This window comes from Astatotilapia calliptera, chromosome 11 (assembly GCF_900246225.1).
Source record: "Astatotilapia calliptera chromosome 11, fAstCal1.2, whole genome shotgun sequence".
Classification (NCBI taxonomy): domain Eukaryota; kingdom Metazoa; phylum Chordata; class Actinopteri; order Cichliformes; family Cichlidae; genus Astatotilapia; species Astatotilapia calliptera.
In genome coordinates, this window is record NC_039312.1 from 27991500 (window position 1) to 28005575 (window position 14076).

Genomic DNA, 14076 nt, shown 5'->3' on the forward strand with positions numbered 1-14076 from the left:
ACCACTGCACTCCCTAGAATATGAAGTTATCTTCTGCACTATTATGTGTTATTTCTGGCTTTTGGTTGTTGTGTTAATAAGCAAAACTGAGGCTAAAGACAAAGACAAGAAAATTGTGTATGAAAACATTTATTAGAGGCTAATAAGAGATCACATGTATTAACTATTACAGTGTGAAAACAGATGACCCCACTTTTAATTAGCTTTTTTTTGTTTCTGATGTCTGAGTGATCTGTCATACATCCAAAAGACAAAGGAAACCAGTTATGTTGATAAATAAAAAGGTAACCCTAAAAGTCCTACACCTTTTTTCTTTTTGGCAAAGTGCAGTATTATTCCAGTAAACTACACAGAAAAGCAAAAAATGACAAAACAATACAAAACAAACAAAAACCCAAAAAGTCTAACACTTAGTGGAAAAATGCCATAAAATATTCTTCACACTTACAAATAAAACAATAGGAGAAAAAAAGAGGTTTTGCTACATCATTCTGTCTGGTTTGTTGAGTCATTATAAAAGCTGTACAAGGACTGGGCGGATGGTGGTGGCGAGAGCATATGAGCTTCCTCGAATGATGCATAGTTGGTTTCTGATGTTTGTCTGTGTGTTTTAATTTATTATTACGTCCACTTAAAAAGTTAAACAAAAAGAAAAACAAGTTCAAGTTCTTCATTGATGCATTGTCATCATAACATTTCAACCTGGAAGGCACGTGATCCACAAATTTCAAGGCATTGAACAAAAAGCATTACAAATCCCTGTTAGATTAATGATGGAGAGATGAGCTGAGAACAGATACTTAAGAAAAAAAACAAAAGAACAAAAAAACAAATTAATCGTTTAAGGCTCCTGACAGCAGGAGGAACCTCCGATCCCTTCTGTCTTTAAGTTTCTCTTTTTCAAAAAATAAAATGACACAAAATAACATCGTTCGTGATTGCAAAACTCACTGCAGAGAGAGAGACATTCGAGAAAGGACAAGAAAAAAAAAAAAGCTTGAAAACACAAGAGATCCACTCTACTACAGTTTACGATTATTTACAGCAAATAACAAAAATGCCTTACAGGGCTTTGTTAACAACGCTACCTTCCCAGAAACTCGACTAGAGACATTCAGTCAGGTTTACAAGGCGATTAGAAGACCACACTGCAACAGTTTCCATTAAAAATGACTGAATCTTTTCTCCTCCATAATATGTGTTCGTTCCACGCTGCATCTCCGTATCTTCAGAACAGGATCGGTTTCCAAAACATCATCGTTAGGCAAATTTACAGAGTTTAGTAAGTTTCTGTTGATGTGTGTAAGGAAATGAATTTTTTTTTTAAGTTGATAAATAAGCAAAATGTGAAGTTATATGTAGAGTCCTTCACCTGTTCTTAAATTATTTACGAACATTAAAATGGTTGCCGATTTCTGCCAGACAAAAAAAAAAAAAAAAAAAAAAAAGGGTTTAAAACAGAAAAAAATTAAACATTTTGGAACAAATTTTCAGTTATAAAAAGTCACAGACTGAGTCAAATTTTCTGTTTAACATCAAACAAACATACATGCTCCAGAACTTTACTTTAAACCTGTTTACCCTATATATAGATTTAAATAGTCTTTTTTTGGCAGAAATTGTCTTCCATAGATTTTAGTCACTCTATAAGGTTGGTTATTTCTCAACTTTTGCAGTGTGGCGACTCGGCCTGGGCTCCGCTTATCCCTACAGCAGACACATTAAACCATTAAACAGTCTACCATTTTAGAGCACCGTAACCGAGAGCTGTTATCAAACACTCAAACAATTTTTTAAAAAAAAGAACACCAGTATAATAAAACTACGGAGAGATTAAAGATCGCTGCTACTTTTTTTTTGGTTTAAATATTTAACGAAATGTAACTACGTTAACATGGAAAAGAGAACAGTTAAAATAGCATAAGGTACATTTCTAAAACCATGTTAGGTACAGTTGAGCAAAATATATAAACATAGCTGAAAAAAACCAACAGTTTCTCTCCATCCTGATGGATTTCCAACAGCCAACTGACAGTGTCAGAGTTCATTTCACAGTCCCGGGACCAAAAGACGTTTCTGTGACACTAAACAAGAAGTTGATTATTTCTCACAAAGGTTTTCACAGAGGGAAAGCACGCAGGGACATAGCTGGAAAAGTCCGAGTACACACAAAGAATCATCAGCCGTCAAGTAAATCTGCATTTTCCTAAAGAGTAAAGGTGATTGGTTGTGACCCTGAGAAGTGGACTGCAGATTCATTTAAGAACAAAAACAAAACAGAAAAAAAGAAAGAAAATAATAATTATCCATTTTTCTTTTTTCCCCCACCATCATGACACTAACAAAACTCTACAACCATGCAACAGATTGCACACTATCATAACCAAACACACCTAAGCAAGAAACCATGGACGCATATATACCAACTTCATACTGATATGTAATTTGTTTTTTCTTTTCAAAAAATATTTTTGGAAGTTTTTTTTGTTTTACATATTTTTTAACATTTCTATTTATCTCAAAGCTACTGTTAAAACAAGGCGTTTAGTGATATTTAACCCAGTATTTTTCCCATTTTTTTCTTTTCTTTTTTTCTCCTTTAAAGAAATATCATGAAAAGTACTGAATTATAAAGTCAGAGGCAGGTTCAGCTGGAGCTGCAGGATGAGCAACATGGAAGTTTTTCACCTCTGGTGGTGCTGCAGAGCTCAAAAAGCAGGAACTTAAGGAAAAATACCCTTTAAAGGCTTTAATACAGCTGTGTTTTGCTTCACTGGCTTCATTTGTGGTGTTTTCGAAGCTTTTTAATAATCAGTCAAACACACACAGCATAAGGTTGGGTGAAGGGAACGAGTTTCTTCTGCAACCAAAGTGAATCACAGAGAGAACCGTAGCACAGAAACTAGAAATCTACGTCTGAAAGTACGAGAGCAGAAAATGGACTAACAGGCAAAGCAGCTACAGTACATAGTTAGGTTTGACTCAGACATGATTCTAATTTTGCTGAAACTCTCTGTTTTCAGTTAACACACCCTCCAGTTTCACAGGAGAACCTTTGAATGCACGTGTTTAAGCCTGGCTGAAGCGTTTAGTATTAAAACATAACAGCAGGAACCATGTTTTTTATAAAAAGAAGAGAATTTGTATTGCACTTATAAAGAGGCTCAAAATGTTGCACTTTTCTTCTGTAATAAAGATGTTATAAAGCTTTAAACTTTCACCATCAAAAAGGCGTAATTATAATAAAGTCAGCTGTAATAAAGCAGAGCTTCTGTTCCTACAGTTGTTATGGACATACCCTGTTCTCCTCTAAAATGCAGGAAGTCACTCAAGACACAAACAGAGCATTTAGTACAGATCACTGATTATAAGCACGTGAGATTACATAAGGGGATTTTTTCCTTTAAACCCACCTAAACTTCATCCTCTAGTGTGAACAGCCCTTCACTGGCAACATATTGGGAACACTGCATTCCAATACTCCTGCATTGATTAAATGAAAACGTTGTCCGGCTGCACTGTCTATGTTCAAGTCATTTAGGATCTGAAATGTCTCCTACTGCCCTCAGTCAGTCCAAAAAGTTGCCTAGATGACCAGCAGTCTCACTGTGAGACCCTGAAGTGACACCACCAGACCATCCTGCCACACAGTGAACCTGCCGCTTAGTAAAGTGACCTACAGCATTGATTCTACACATTAAGGTGACGGTAAAGAAGAAGAAGAAGAAGAAAGAAAAGAAAGAGAAGTCATCATGACCTCTGTTTCTCTCTGTGATTGGACGTACAATGCTCTGAAGAAATAGAAGAAGAAATGGTCTTGTGAAAAGGGAGGGGAGGGGGGGTTAACTTTATGACCTTTACATATCCCTTCTTCTCAGTATCAATACATAGGAGGATGGAGGATGGATGAAGAGGAGTAGGACGTGGGGAGTGAAGTGAGGGAGGGAGAAAAAGTCTTCACTGGCCACATTACTGATATAAAAAGTCAACAGCCACCTTCCCGATTTCACCACCCATTAAGCTTTCAGGAGAAATTAGGTGTGAGGTGTGTAAGTGGTGGCTGATGCCGTAGTTAACTTGCTGCTGGTGTTTGTTTGTTGAGAAGATGAAAGAAAACGGAGATGAATGCTTGTGGGTGGCCAGTGTTACATTCCTGTACTGCTTAAAGTATTGAGGTTGATGATGATGATGATGATGAATAGTGATGAGGATGTCTCAGAAGTTGAGATGCCTCTGGCTGGGCTGGTGCAGGTGCATGGTGTTGGCTTTTGGGGGGCGGAGCAGGTTGAGGCGTCGCAGGGCCTTGCGGGACATGGGCTGGGTACGTTGGGTGGGGTTTCCCGGCCTTTGTTGCACAAGGCCGGCCTGAGCGGAGAGCGCCGCGGCGTAGCAGGAGGAGTGAAGACTGGAGCGCCGCTGTGAAACTGCCGCCTCTGGCCTGCAGGAGGCAGAAGTTTTCAGAAGAAGGCAGATTAGTTTTTAGCACAATGCAATAAGTAATTTAACAGCTGCTTCAGAACATGCATTGGTTTACTATTATATCCAATTATCAGGAGCATTTTTGAAGTATCTGCTACCTTGTGTGCTCTTTCAGTTAGTAGATTATTTTTTATTAAAATGTCTCAATAAGCCTGTGACTGGATAAGTTAACACTAAAAACGGCTATTGCGAAGTTGGTGCCTTTGAAGTGTTGTCCATTTGGTACTTTTGGACATATTTATAAATATGTCCAAGCTTGAAATCTATTTTCCAATGATGATGAAATTTCTGTCCATGGACAGAGCCCAGATTTTACCTGTGGCGAGAGCCATCTGGTGTTCTTCTGGCCTTTTCCTTTCCACTTGAAGCTGTCAGGCTCGCGGTCATCTCATCGGACGAAAAGTTCAATTCTGGTTCATGTGAGCTTTGTGGCAGGGGGTCAAGGTTCAGTCGTGGGATGCTGTGGTGAGTGTAGACGGACATGCTGGGGTGTTCGATTAGCAGGTTCTCCAGAGGGCTGGGCTCCAGGACGATGGGAAAGGTGCTACGCCCAGTGAAGCAGGGTGGGGGGGTAAGAAACCAGCTCTCCTGCAGAGAGCGGGTGTCCACACGCAGAAACCCACTCTCATCATCTTCCTCGTCCTCATCTGGACCACCGTCCGGGTCGGTGTCAGCCGTTGAGTTGAGGGAGGTGCAGGAGGCGTAACGGACAGGTGGGATGCCCATGGGTGAGGGGATCATCACCAGCTCATCATCTTCTTCATCCTCCTCTGCCTCCACCTCCTCGTCTTCATCTTGGATGATGGTGGATCCCGAGTGGCCATCGTTACACTGGCTGGAGCCAGCTTCAGCTAAGGGGTGAGATGAAGGTGTCATTAATGGAATGAAAATAGTACTAGAGACGCATCAGATTTTATGTCTTATGAAAAAAGTAACACCTGTATCTGAAAAGTACCAAGTACTAGTCATTCCCCACATGCTCTTACAGGCAACTTTTACGGCAGAAAGAGTCATGTGAACAACCTGTTACAAAAACAGGCTTTTAAGGCTTAAACCTATTCATTATTAAGGCATGGCCGCTTTGACTGCAGCAGGTGTCTTCTACTGTGAGTCATCGAACTGCACCTCATGACAGTGTTTGTGCCTTTTTGAGCATCTTTAAAGCCATCGTCTGTCAAACAATAAGGCCTGTTTTGTATTGACCTTCCAGGAGGCGGTGGTGGTGAATGTCGTTAACTTGTAGAAGCTTGTTTCCACAACTAAAAACAGAAAAACTATTTTTTTAAAAACCCAATAAAAACATAAATCCATTTTTAAAAATAACTTTGGGTCATTATCTCAAAATTTGGACTTTGACTAACTTGAAATGTTATTTTCTCATTTTTGAGTTATTTTCACAGAAGTTTGAGGTAATAAATCAAAATTTTAAAATACCAAACTCGAAGTTTTGAAATAATAACCCAAAACTTTGGTTTATGTTTTTTTTTTGAGTGGTGGAAAAAGTTCGTCCCTTAAACTTAAAATACATTGGTTATACACAAACCAGTGAAAAGAGATTCAAAAATAGGCGTCCCTCTCTTTACAGCATATCTTTGTAAACATGTTCTGCGCCCTACTTTTCTAAAATGTTTCTCTATGAGGTCTCGAACCATTTGGTTTACAGACATCATAAATCCAAACTCCTTTATGCAACAGGTCATTTACTGTTCCAGCTGTTGTTTTGATTTTAAAGTAAAACGCCTGTGTAATGTCATCAGTGTACCAGCAGGCGGCACTGTGGCTTGGCCACGCAGCAGAAGGGAACCTGCCAGATGTAAACAATAATTTTCTGGAAGCTGATCAGCCAAACAGCTGCAAGCAGGCTGACAGCCTGACAGCTCAACATTGCATGCCCAATGAACCGCATGCACGCATGTTTCTGTTTGAATTTGCAAAAATGTCTGTCTGCTGTTAACCCCAGGGAGAGCAACTTAAGCTCTCTCTACAAGAAGCAGCATACACAACCACTGCTCGTTCCTTTGCACATAAATCATCGTGTGCAGCGAGCACGCATACATCCTGCCCTGCTAGCTATCTTATGCAAAACTGGAGGCTTGCCAAAAGCTGCGGGTCGGGCTCTTGTTTTGATCCAGCCACAGCTTCTAATGATTCACAGAGAAACAGGAAGTTGTGAGGTGGAAGGCCAACATGATCTCAAGCTTGCAGACTGGATGTTAAAAATAACTTTGTGTCAACACAGCAGACATCTCTGCTTGTTTTCAGTTTTCTTTAAGGATGGGGACTTACTTTTGTAAAGAACATGATTATTAGAATGTTTTAGTTGTCATCAAACACACAGGAGGAAGATAAAGGTTTTTTGACCTCCACCCTTCTCCTCTGACCTCAGTGCTCTCACCCGTTTACTGTGAGAGCAGTGTTTGAAGCTCAATTTCTACACGTGACATTAACACCGCCCTGTGGCTCTGACTCCCTGGAGTTCACAGAGGAGTCCTTGTTTACCCACAACAGGCCAGAGAGGTTGCAGGGTGCTGACTCAGTTCGCAGCAGCTGATCTTCTCACTTTATCCTCTCAGCAGCAGTGGGACAGCTCCCACTGTCCGAGCCCCATCAGCTGCTGATCTCTTCCTGCGGAGGCTGCAGGCGTTTGCAAACACAGCAGCTCACGGTATGCAGTGTCAACTAGACAACAGGTCTCCAGCTCTAGAATGGGGTGCATGTAGTGTTTTGTACACTTGGGCTCACTGTACATTGGGTTAATGAGGTCAGTCCAGATTATGAAAGGACCAGCTGATCCCCCACATAACCCTGTCTCCTCCATGAACCACAAAGGCTCAGAGCATGCAGAGCATCAGCAGAGCAAACAGACAGCATCACCTTTAACCAGACTTCTTCAGCTCCTGGCCTCATTCAACCACATTTGCAACGTTCAAGCCATACTTTCTTATAACATTATTACTTCTTACTCATTTCTGACACTGTGTGTGGCACATTCATGAGCCTGTATTCACACTTGATAATATGCATGAGTGATGACAGGCCATAAAAACCTCTTTTTTTTAAATATTGCTCTTGACATGCTTACTTATGTGATAAAACCCAAACACAATTCTTTCACCACACAGATCTAAGAGCACAAATGTTTGTAATAGAATAAATAATAGGTCCCCCTTAAATCAGCTCTAGCCAGAGCTGGTGAGAAACCTGACAGAAAATGTCAACAAAACATTGAGTCACAAATACACTGAGCTTCTATCAGCCTTGTACAAAACATAACATGGTGTATCTTTGTGATGGAGACACGGATATGATGTAGCCAGGTGTTTTTATAGTGGAGGGATGTTTGAGGAAACTTTCTGCCCATACATGTTTACCTCCTGGAAGCACTGGGACCTATTTTTACCTCATCTGGTTCTCCAGACACTTTTGTTTGACCTGTTTGCAGGTTGACTTGCCCATAAACTGCCTGACATCCAACCTCTTCACCCCCTCCAGCTTGAAGTGAGTCAGACAGCCTCTCGTTCTCACCAGCCCTCGTGCCAGAAATATTCACACGGTTATGGAATTTTGGGAGGGGGGGTCAATTCAAGTTAAGACCCACTGTGGGTTAACACCAAACCAAAGCTGTGCCAAGAATCATCCAGAGCCATTTGGGAGTCACTGCAGTGTGTCATGTTTCTGCATACAGTGTGTGGGTGGGTGACTTGTTGAACTCTTCTGTGTCGTGTCGTGTCTGTTTTGACTGGAATCTTTTTATGGTCTCAGACTGCACTGGAAACTTGGCATGGTTTTTACCTGCCATTACAAAACTCTAAAGTTATACACTGTCTTTCTAGCTGGTTGCTCCATGTTGGATTAGCTCAGTAGCCTTTCCTGAACTCACAGTCTTCATCAGGGGGTGGATTTTGCTCTAATCTTCCTCAAACTGATTGACTTTTTTTTACTTTTGGCATATATGCATGGCATTTAACACTTGCTATGCATATATCTGAAGTGTGTGTGTGTGTGTGTGTGTGTTTCTAATTTGTTTACCTATTTAACCCAAAGTTTTCACATATGCCATATAATGAAAGGCTGGATAAAACATTTCTGCTTGAGCCCTTTGTTCCTCAGTGTCCTCCTGTTAGAGTCAGCTTTCATTTCATAGTTTAGTTTACAGTGTTTTGAGAACAAAAATGCATTGTCTGACAGCTGAACAAGTGAAGCAAGTCTCAAAGTCGTTCTAAAATCACTGCTGCGTGTCAAAATGTTTATTTACCTTCTACTTTATGGTACTAATGCAAGGTGTTGGCTGATTACAGATTCTGAACCATTAACTGGTTCTTGTGAGAATCAGACTTACTCAGGTAGTTGACCAGGATCCAGTCTTCATCCTCCTCCTCTGTCTCCTCCACTTTGCCGTCCCCAGGTCTGCTGCCTCGACTCACCTCCTCCACATCGTCCCCAAAGAGAGCACTGGCGAACCTCTGGAACATCCTGAGATGTCCTGCAGGGGCGTGAGGATGAGGGAGGGGTCGGGGGAGGCGCGTGGCTCTGGGCGACGGCAGGGAGGTGTTGCGGTCGTTTTGGTCATCAGCTGCGGGGTTCACAGCAGGGGGAAGGCTCCGTAAAGGTGCTAAAGTGCATCAATAAGTTGTGGTCATAGATCATCTGAGGGCCAGCAGGCGCAGGCTGGACATCGCTCAACGTCAGGATTGCTTCAGTGAGTGCAAAAGTCTTCAAAAAAAAAAGCCCTGAGAGGCAGAGAAACATGAGGATTCGGTTATAAACATTTACAGGTGCTGGTTTTACACACAAGGCCTCACATCCCCATCCCTCATTAAAGATGTTAGGACAGAGCCTGAAAACACACCAGGGCTTCCCAGAGAAATGGTTTAAACACAAACACACACACACAAGAACGACTTTAATGACAAGCCTGTTAGTATTCGCCTCTAGCTGCACAAATTTCCGGGATGGATTAATTTCCTGTCAGACTTGATGGTCATGAGCAGCAGCTGCAGTTTCTTCAGTTATTGATCTGAAGGAAACGAGCGGAGAAAAAAGATGTCCTGTCTGTGTTTAATTCACGTGCAAATAAAGGATCTGCTGTGCTCAGAGGATGTACAGACACAGCTGGCTGGCAGCCTGTTTGTTGGCCTAACTACAGCCTTTCACATGAGGAAAGTAGAAAGAAATGAAAAGTCACAAGTGTCACTGTCACCCTACAGCTGCTGTGTAAATGGAACCCACTGGCACGATATTAGCAGATTGAAGCCAAGTGTACTCCCCCCCCCCACCCACCCCTTATTTTGGCCTTCACTCTACAAATTCAGGTTTCTGTAATATGTCCAAATGAACTCTTTTACTGTCCAACATGATAGCCCTATAGAGTTTACTTATGGCTAAACAAACAAACGATGGTGCAAGATGCAAATGTATCATCTATAAGACTTCCATTACATGTAAATTAGATGTAAACTGAAGAAAATGTGGCAAATATGATAAGCAATTTCATCATACTTCATGTATAGGTGTGTCAGGCAACACATGAACACTGCATTAACAGGTGCAGTAGCTCAACTGTTGTAATAACAGCCTTATCTTACATCATTCACAACCTAATCATTTGTTATGAGTAACGAGCTCTCTCAGTGGATAAGTGACATTTTAATTTCATATATCTGTTGGCACTTTTTTCTGCTTACGCAAAATGACTCACGATAAGTTATGGTTTATCCACGAACACTTAAACATCTAGTTACAATAACTGTAATCACCGGTAGGAGGTGGAAACAAAACACGGCACTGGATAAAAACACTTAAATTCTCATCAGGAGCAAACAAGCCCAGATATCCGATTTTTTTCGCCCTACCCTTGAAGGCGCATTGCCTCTGGCTGTGTTGCGTTTAATTACCTCTCGTATTTTCCGGCACATAGCGAATAAAAAGCGCTTTTCTTTTCAAGAACAATCTAACCCCGCCTCTGTAAACATCGAACAGCTGTGAGGGACAGAAAACGCTTCTGACTGACTCACTGTCTCACACCGACAACAGCAGGCTGATAATCTGCAGCACCTGTTTCTCATTCCCCCTGCTCACCCTCCTGCCCCTCCTAGGGCAGGTCATTTCAGGATAGGCCTAAATCATTTACACGACTTTATTCCTGTTATTATAATAATAACCATACACAAAGAAAAGCTCTCCCGGGCTTGGTTAATGCCTGATTAATGCTGTTAAACGGGTCACTGAACGTCAGCGCAATTGATGCATCTATTACATCAGATCGCGCTTTGTTTGGGTGTTGAGTGCGAAACGGGCTGTAAAAGAAAGATGGGCTGTTGCATGGTGTTTAAATCGGATATCTATACAGTATGCAGTCTGCGGGATTAAGAATAAACCCATAAAGTGGGATTCAGTGGAGGATAAAATACAGATTACCCACGTTTTAGCTGGCAAACAAGAGTTAATACACAGCTAAACTCAAAGGGCGCACGCTTTTATCCTCACCTTAGATGATTTCTGTAGAAAATAGTTAAGATTGTTTGGGGAACCCATCTTATTTCGCGCACCCCCCCCCCCCCAAAAAAAGAAAAAAAGATTCTTATTGACTTTACGGGACAAAAGCAGCAAATAGTCATTACCGAAAGGAATACTTGACACCTCTGCTTGATAAAAGACCAATTACCAAGTTAAGTTTGTTCTCAATGGAGTGATCGAAGCGCTAATGTGATTTGGCGTCCAGACTGTGGGGGGATAAAGGCTGAAGTGATTCGGTAATAATGTGGAGCTACAGCTCCCTAAGAGTGTTGGCCGGTTTCGATGGTTATACAAGGAAAGAAGGAGGAGGAGGCTGTAATTCTACCCGCACAGTGCTGGACCGCATATTCACTTTAACTTTTATCTCCGTATGATATGATATCAAATATTTTCCCAAAATAAACTTACTCCAGTCCAAGTCGAGCAAAGGCAGAAAGCTGTGCAGAGCCACAGCAACCAAAGCCACCAGCAGAGAAAGCCGAATAAAACGCACAGTTAAGGCTTAATAATGGAGCATAGCTTCTTAATTGCTGTATATCTACCAAAACACCAAGTGCCTCTCCTGTTATGTGCATGCAATTTATATATAATACCGAAATCAGAGGCTTTGGGGCCGGGTATATTCACCGAGATGAAAACAAAGAGCTCACCTGCGGCAGAAGGAGGAGGTGTAAACGAGTCCAAACCGTGATTAAAATCCTTAAAAATGAGGTAGATGCGTTACTTTTCGAAAAATAGAAAAACTTGAGGTTTCTTCGCGGAAGAAATAAAATATAAAAACGTTACTTTAAGGACTGCACATCAGGAGTCACAGTGCGGCGTTTCTTTTCAGTCCCGTTTCCTCCTCGAGCCCCCGACTGCGCCTTCTTTTGTTGTTGTTGTGGAGCTCAACAGCTGATCGGCCGTGACGTCGTTAAGGACCACCTCTCTGCGGGAGGAGCCAACCGGAGCCCTCGAGGGGCCAATCAAATGCGCGTTAAGGGCAGTCACTAACCCACGTGACTCCCTCCTCCCTCTCCTAAGGAAAAAGAAAGGGACATGACTGGACAAAGCGCTCAGCTGAGCAAGACTATAGTTTGTTTCTTTCCCCCAAAACAAGTTAATGTTACATAACAGAGCAGATATCCGGGTCCAGCCGCTGGGTTTCCTGTTTTCTAACCGTTCAAACACCCCCTTAGAGTCATCAGATTTACAATTTTATTAAAATACGATTACACAGCGAGGTTTGAATAAAGTTTTCATCATTTACTTTAGAGTTAAGAATGATTTCATTAGTTTTGACATTTAGACATAAATAGAGCATACTACACAAGTTTTGGGGCTTTTTGTAAGTAATATGAGTATCTGTGACGTTTACAGTAGAGTAACTGTTTTTGCTTTAAGATTAAGAAAAAAAAATGCTACAGCAGCACTTAATATTTAAAAGTTTAAAAGCCAAAAACGGTTGATGTGCTTCCACATTATATTTGTCCCCTTCCAGTTTCAGCATAAAAGAAATGCAAAAATCCAGTAAAGATCAGTGTTGTGCTCAGCAGTCTCAATCCTCAGAAATGCAAAATGAGAAAATGCAGCCCTCCCCCATGTTTCACACTTCATCCTCTTATCACCCTCCCTGCACCCAACCGAAGAAGTGGAGGAAGGGCCATCAGTTCCAAATAAAAGGCCTTAAAGATACACTTGGATATCTTCACTGGTCTTTAGCTACAGCTGTAAAGTCGATACTCTTAAGTTCAAACTGCACACTATGTTTTATTCTAGGCTTGGTAATAACAGATACTATGAACAACAACCAACAGTTGTTGGATTTAGACATGTCAAGAGTACATGGTATGCTGGATTTGTCTTCATGTTTAGATGAATGAAATTCTTCAGTGTGGCCTGCACTGTACTGTTTTCCATTTAAACTGAATACTTTCCCACTGATTCACTGACCCGTTTTTACAGAGAGCAGCAGCCCGATAAACATAATGTCGCCATTCTAATAACGGTTTTATTAACAGTTAACGTTTAACTAATTTACTCGTGCTGTATTAACCTTTAAAACTGGATTAATACCACTCTTTCTGAACAGCTGTCATAGGTATCCACTGCAGTTTCCAAGACACCACATCAAGTATCAGGGAATCAGATGAGTTTTATATTAACATGAATTTAGTAAGAAGGACAAATATGCTGCACCTCTTCCTAATTTTCACTATTTATAAGCTTCTGACTCGCATGCTTGGCTCCAAATTCAAAATCATGTTAACAGGATGGAGATAACATCAGTTTTGGGTTTTTTTGGTCAGCAGCAGGCTTAATAGGATCCACCTTCGGAAGGGTGGAAGTAGGAAACCTAGCCTTCACCCCTTCCCCTTTTTAAAAATCTCATCCTCCCATTGCCCTGCACACGACCCACACTGTGGAGGAAGGGCCATCAGGCCAGACAAAAGGCCTCCAGGAAGTTGTGTTATTCTTCATCTCGAACCACCAGTATGTTCTGTTCTTTATCTCCAGCTATAAAGTTGTTTTATGAAGATGTTATGGTGTTCAAAGTACTGACAATTTTTTTTCTCATAAATGCTAGTATACATAAGGTGAACACAAACATGTAGGTCTAACTGTATAACACGCTATAATGCAATTGTAGATAAGATAAAAGTGGTCTGTCAACTAGTATTTTCTATTGTGGACACCAGCAAGTGCAGGTAGCTTTATAAACAGATAATCAGTGGAAAGTACTCGCTTTTAAAAATGTCCTCATATTAGTACATTATGGGATATTGCTCACATCAATTGTCACGGTGGTCATAAATGCCAACGATAGGGACACGAGGGCTTTTTTAGAGCAGGACATTTAAAAAACATAATGATGAAAACAATACCACGAATGAAATCACATCAAATATGAAAGACTTAAAGACAATGATTCTCTTTTAAAAGAACTTTGTTCGTGTTTGTTTTTTAACAGAATTGGAACACAACATGTTCCCTTTTATCAGAAATGATTACAGGCATTTTGATGGTGACTGTATTTCTTTGTACAATGATTGTAGTACTTTAGATAATGTAGACAAAACAACTTGTCATTCCTTTCGAACA

At 41.0% G+C, this 14076-nt stretch overlaps 1 protein-coding gene across 1 annotated transcript; it reads right to left on the bottom strand.

Moving 5' to 3' along the window:
• Nucleotides 1-1495: 1495 nt before the first annotated feature.
• tp53inp1 (tumor protein p53 inducible nuclear protein 1) lies at nt 1496-11895 on the bottom strand. The gene is made up of 4 exons (XM_026185127.1): nt 11646-11895; nt 8819-9209; nt 4796-5330; nt 1496-4438 (listed from the first exon to the last, which is right to left on the bottom strand). Exons 2-4 carry the CDS (start codon nt 8949-8951, stop codon nt 4216-4218), a joined length of 891 nt encoding a protein of 296 aa, XP_026040912.1. The 5' UTR covers nt 8952-9209; nt 11646-11895; the 3' UTR covers nt 1496-4215.
• Between the last annotated feature and the right edge of the window lie 2181 nt (nt 11896-14076).